The sequence below is a fragment of the Pyxicephalus adspersus genome, chromosome 1, assembly GCF_032062135.1.
Source record: "Pyxicephalus adspersus chromosome 1, UCB_Pads_2.0, whole genome shotgun sequence".
Taxonomy (NCBI): Eukaryota; Metazoa; Chordata; class Amphibia; order Anura; family Pyxicephalidae; genus Pyxicephalus; species Pyxicephalus adspersus.
This window is the reverse complement of record NC_092858.1, coordinates 38,703,109-38,709,430: the sequence shown is the minus strand read 5'-3', so window position 1 is coordinate 38,709,430 and position 6,322 is coordinate 38,703,109. Positions and strand designations below refer to the sequence as shown.

General features: G+C 32.3%; 1 protein-coding gene across 1 annotated transcript in view; it reads right to left on the bottom strand.

The window, feature by feature from the left end:
• Window positions 1-287: 287 nt before the first annotated feature.
• CYP27B1 (cytochrome P450 family 27 subfamily B member 1) overlaps window positions 288-6,322 on the bottom strand; it is a gene marked incomplete in the record, with an annotated part of 21,891 nt that continues 15,856 nt past the window's right edge. Inside the window, 5 exon segments of the mRNA XM_072407151.1 lie at window positions 288-1,316; window positions 2,162-2,359; window positions 2,484-2,565; window positions 2,942-3,108; window positions 3,226-3,365. Of these exon segments, the coding sequence (XP_072263252.1) occupies window positions 1,203-1,316; window positions 2,162-2,359; window positions 2,484-2,565; window positions 2,942-3,108; window positions 3,226-3,365 (701 nt within the window).

Here is a 6,322-nt window from a genome sequence, read left to right as displayed (position 1 = left end):
AGTTATTGTTCTTGCAACAGCTTTCCCCAATTTCTGTCCTGGTGAGACAATCCGTTTAGAAGAATGTAAAGGAATCTTTCCAATGAAGCCTCAGACTTCAGTAAAACCTGACAGGTGCTTTAACTTTTCAAATCTTTTAGAGTGAAAAATCTTTTCACTCTATTCAAATCTAAAACAAATCTTTTGGGTATAGATACCCTTATATTTTCTATTAATTTGATATTTCCAGTGAAATACCTTCACAGTAAAATTCCATTTTCATGTTTCATAAAAATAAAGCATGATGGTTCATTTAGTGTTTGCTTTCATGTTTATTTAATGACATAATGTTTCCACATTTTTGAATGCTTATTTGCAGAACAACAAGAAGACATTATTCTTCATATAAAAACATATATTAGGCCATATAATATATAATAAATATATACAAAATATAAAAAAGAAACAAGAAAACATATATTGAAGAGTGTGTTCTATATACAAAACGCCTTTATGAATTTACAATATCATAAAATAATCTTAATATAGATATATACAAATACAAGACAACAGCATACAAATAAATACATTTTAAATACATATATAAAATATTTATATAAAATATAATATACAGCACCAATTAATATTACTAGAGGTAATAAAGATTTAATGATTATACCGACATTGTCGTAAATGTCTTGGCTGTCTTCATTTTTGTCTGGATACAGGTAAATTCAATCTTAACTCCACTTGTAGCCAAGTATCTACTGTCCCATAAAAAGATGGTCAAAATGTCTATAGTTATCCACTGATAACACAAGACTATTGTATTGGGCATAGCAGACATTTCAAAATGTTTTATAAATTGAATTTAGCAACTGTATCCCATTATGCCAAGCGTCACAGTAGTAAATGACCGAAAATGAAAAATGGAAAAAAGGATAAAAAAGGAAACTTTCCTATCCTTTATAAAATGTTATTAAGAATGTGCTTCAATCCTTTTCTATTTCTGTTCCCTTTGTAAGAATAAAATAAATTCACAGTTGTGCTGTGCTATGTATACCTGTATCAGGTACACAACCTGAGATGTGTAGCAAAGTACTTCTTTAACATTTCACTCTATATAATAAAAACTTTTTCCAGGCCTTGACACAAGACATCTATGCACCACTTAGGGTTTTAGGATAGTCTACTTCAAATGGCAAATGCAATAGCAGCCTAAATTATCGTTCCAGAAACTGAATGTTTATTTCCTTCTCCGGTACTAGAAGTGTCCTGGTCATAGGTTTCACCACGCTTCCTGGGCACTCAGGTCGAACTTCAAAATGAGTAAGGATCTATAATGAATATCAATAGATTGTTATTGCCAAGAAAAAAACAAGTAGGTAAAAAATATTTTCCATTTAAAGTATAGGCATAAAATGTGATTGTATTAAAATGATGAAGTATTAAAAACCTGATATTTTACCTTTTAGCAAATGTTGGTGGGATAGATAGTCTATCAGCTTTCTATATTTGCTAATGCCTTGGGAATCAGCATGTGTTTCCCAAAACCAGAGTTAAATCTCCATTGCCAGTTAGTATCAGACCTGTCCTTAAAAGTTGGATTTGATTTGTGAATTTGAATCAAATAATTCTAGACCTTACTGGTAAATATGAATAATAGACCCTCACACAATATTTAATTTGGTGGGAAGAATATAAATTGGGTAGGCGATTCATTTCCACAAACATCCATGCAGGCCTGGCAAATACTTTATTTATACAAATACTTTATTGTTCAAATACCCTAAACTTTAAACAACCCTTAAGTTATATAACTTGTCTATCCTCAAAGTAATAAAGGGTCAGGTTTTTAAAGAGTACAAGTGACACTTAATGAACTAAATTAGGCTTCTAATTTGTCTCAAATATTACTATTAGGAGTATTTCCCTGTCATAATGCTTGATCACTGTCCAACGAGTTTTGTGTGTTAACATCTCTCCTGATGTTTGTAAAGGGAGAACAGGAACCCATTAGAATGGTCATAGCATGTATGAGGATCCAAGAATTCAAGCACAGAGATGTCACTATCATGAGATTGGTGGGTGTCTCAATTAGCCATTATGCAATACATTAAAATATCAGTTTTAGAGTGGAATGGCTCTTTAATAAAACCTATGTCATATAATGTTCTCTTACCCGTGAAAGAGCAAGGTAAACTTCCAGTTCAGCTATACGCCTTCCAATGCAGCTTCTCTTTCCAAATCCAAATGGGATAGAGGCATATGGATGATGACAGTCATCTTTCTTTAGCCAGCGCTCTGGTTTAAACTCATTGGGGTCTGAGAAGAACTTCTCATCTCGGGATGTAGCATAGTGGCAGAGGGTAATAAGTGTCTGAAAGTAATATGTATGGATTTTAGTTTTGCCTTTATCAAATGAAAGAATAGTATTTTGTGTGTAGCATGTATACAGAATGTCTATTTTATATATAGTAACCTAGTAAGAAGGATTAACTCACTTTTTTTGGTATGATGTATTCTCCTATTTGGATATCTCTATCTGATACAACTCGGGCATTGCCAGGAATTACAGGATACAACCTAAGGTGATTGAAAAGAACAGTTAAAATGGTGATAGAAAACAATCTGTTCAATCTTATCCACCCAGTAAGACAGTGCTTTTAGAGGAATAAATAGGTAGAGCAGCTATTTAGGGATTCACAATAAGGACCCTTCTTATGTCATAGTAGTTAGAGCAGGCCCTTAGTTTCCCTCTGCTTCTTGGAATATCCTTTTACTGAATGCCACACAAAAAAATGTTTCTGCTTACTGCTTTTATTGCTGCTGTGTTTTACAGGTGTCATTACACCTGAACTAAAATTAAAATATTTTCCATTTCTTCCCACAAGTACCATGTCTTCACTGGGCACCACATGTGCTTTATTATGCTTTTTTGATTTATTTATATCATGTTTACCTTAATACTTCTTTGACAACAGCCTTCATTAGGGGCATTTTAGCTACATCAGCTGCAGTTGCCACCTTCCGCCCTTGTTGAACCTTCGTGATCTCTTCAAACAGAGCAGACTGTACATGTGGATGTCTTGCTAGTTCATACAGGGTCCAGGAAAGTGTACTTGATATCTACAATTAACATAAAAACAATTGTTAAAACTTGAAAATCCTAAATACCATTTATTGTCTACAACCTGCATAAACTATAAAAATAATAAGCAATCCTATGCTGCAATGAATCCTTACTGTGTCTACTCCAGCTAAAAGCAGCTCGGTGACATTGCCATAGACTGCCTTCATGGGTATTTTCTCCTGGGCCAGGTAATAGGTCAGGAATTTTCCTTCTACTTTCTCTCCTCGGGACACTTTTTCAGCAATATCAGCCAAAAATGTACAAAATGAAGTTTTAAAATGATTTTGGTTACAAATGTGTCCATGCTGCATACAGAGTCGCCTTGATCAGCTTGACCAACATTAAATTGAACAATCCTAAAAATATTTAAGCAAAATTTACATTTATGTGGAGGATACAGACACATTATTCATCAGTATTAAAAAAAAATGAAAATTTACAAACAATCCAAATTTATAGGCTAATAAAAAATGGAATAACCTTTCACAGAGGTTTACTTGTTAGTATCATTACTGCTTATTACACTATTATGTCAATTTTGCCTTCTAAATTCTTTAAAAACAATTAATGAATTAGGCTAAGTCTGCACCTTGAGTTTTTAGGTGTTTATAGCACTATGAATGCATAGTTAGAATAGGCAAATAAACAAATAAAAATGGCCAAAAACACATCTAAACAAATACCCCAATCATATCAGTCAGGGCATTTGTAGCATTTATGAGCATTTATAGGTGCTTTGGGGCTTTGTGAGGTGCTTAGGAACATTTTAACATTCTTCAAACACTGCAGGATGCATTTTCTTTACAGTCCATCAAGAAAATGCATTGGTGTGAACTGTCCCATTGGAATAAAATAGAATTGAAAACATGTGCAGCCCATGTAGACTTAGACCTAACAACAAAACTGCAATTTAATTCAAATCACAGATAAAAAAACATTATGATGTATTTAACTATTTTGGTTAGGTTTAATGAAAAAAAAAATCTCCACATTTAAAATCATGCCAAAATGACAGGTACAAACCTTTACAGAATCAGTTGATTTTTCTAAAAGGATTAGAGAACTTTTCTTTTTGTAAGTCTTTTTCTTTGTAAGTTTACTTGTACTTTTGTAAGTTTACTTGGTGAAAACGGTGAAGATGCACATTTTTTGCTCATTTTGCAAATCAATCCAAAGTATCAGTAGTCCAATATTATCTTTAACTAGCTACTATAACTTTCTATACATAGCTATCATGGTATTTATGTATCACATTTTGTTTTTTTTCTAAGTTATTCTATTTCATTTAAATACTATATATACTAAATTATAAACCAAAATGCTATTTTTTAAAACAACCCTAGTTTATAAATAGGTCCCACCACTAGATGGTACTGTTTCTTAATCTAAAATGTATAACAAACTTGCCATCAGAGACATGAAACATAAGTTTGTTACACATGTTACATGATGTGGCAAAACCATCTACTAGCGGACAATAACCATGCACAAAAGATTGTTTTTGAGTAAGTGATCCAACATAAGAATTTCAAAAGTACTAAAAAACTTAACCTGTAAAAAAGGGGGAAAGATATACACAGTGAGCCTAAGTGATTTTAAGTTTTCCATCTTTGAATCTTACATTTTAAAAACACCACACCATAGATGTAGATTAATGTTCATTTTATTGGCCTTTTCATTGATTACTGTTTTGAACGTTAGGATTGACAGTCGCATTTTGTGCCCTAGGCTTATACTCAAGTATTTTCAGGTAAAAATAAGTACCTGGGTTTATATTTGGATTGGTTTTTACAGTGTATACAGTAATTAGGGTCATTAGAAAGTACTGGTGAAGTAAGTCATGGGGTCATTTCAAAGGTCTGTATTGTTTGGTGAGGGGTAGCAATGTGTCAGTAAAGAACTACCCCTTTTTACTGAGTACAAGAAAAGAAATGACTGATGCATCATTCTTTCTCAAGGGAAGTTATAATCCAATCTGCTTGTAAACCATGCATAAGCTTGTCCGGAAAATGTTATAGCTCGGGGCGTTCCGGGTAAATTCATTTATGAATAATGGTCTTCTTTGCTACTTAGGCGATAATGAACAAAAGCTTTTATTTAATATTCTTTATTTATTTTATTAATTTGAAAAACAAGAATATAGATAATGACACAGACCATGGACAAAAGCTTTTCACTACCTTGGGTAATAATGGTGTCTTTAAACCCAAGCTGACAAAGGTTACAGTCCCCTCAACTATATTTTTTTAATGCAGGACTTTAAATGTAGGGTTTTTAAAATTAATTTATGTAAATAAAAGTTTTCAAACTTCCCAACTTTGACCCAAAATATTTATTTTTTTAACATTGGATTTATTTAGAAAAATGTATAAATCATAAGTAAAAGTTTATTCAAAAAGTGAAAAATGAAAAAGCTTTAGGTAAAAGTTGTGTGAAATCTTGAGTGAAAACATTTCTAAAAAGTTGTTCACTTGTACCTATCCTGCAATCCTGAATGTATAAAAATTGGATGAAAATGATGGGAAAATGATGGGAAATAAACCATATTGACAAATAAATCAATGTAACACTGCTTTAAAGTAAAATTCCATTTTTTCTTCTATATTTGAAATATTTTTTATTATTTACAAACTATTGTGGTTATAGGACGCAAAGGTCTGATTTAATAAAACTCTCCAAGGCTGGAGAGGATAAACTTTCATCAGTGAAGCTGGGTGATCCAGAAAACCTGAAATGGATTTGCTCCAGGATTAAAAACATTCAGTAGCAAATTATTTTATGAAATCCATTCCAAGTTTTCTGGATCACCAAGCTTCACTGAAGAAAGTGTATCTTCTCCAGCCTTGGAGAGCTTTATTAAATCAGGCCCATTCATTCCAATCAATTGCTCCCTTTTCCCCAAAAAGGGGGGTTATTTTATTAGAACCAAAGTTGGGATACAAACATAACTGATAAGTAGACCAGAAAGCCAATAACTGCAGCTGTAAATGACATTTGGGGTGGAGGGGGAATGTTCTGTTCACAAATGATGTAAAGTATGTACCAAGCTGTCATAGTTACAGGGAAGCAATATTTGTAAAGTTGTCAGTTCAGATAATAACAGTGAGCTGCAAATTGCAATATAGATTCAAATGATATATATACAAAAAATAAAATAGCAATATATAGCCAAAAAGTAATAGCCATAATAAATTTAGCAATACGTAAAGT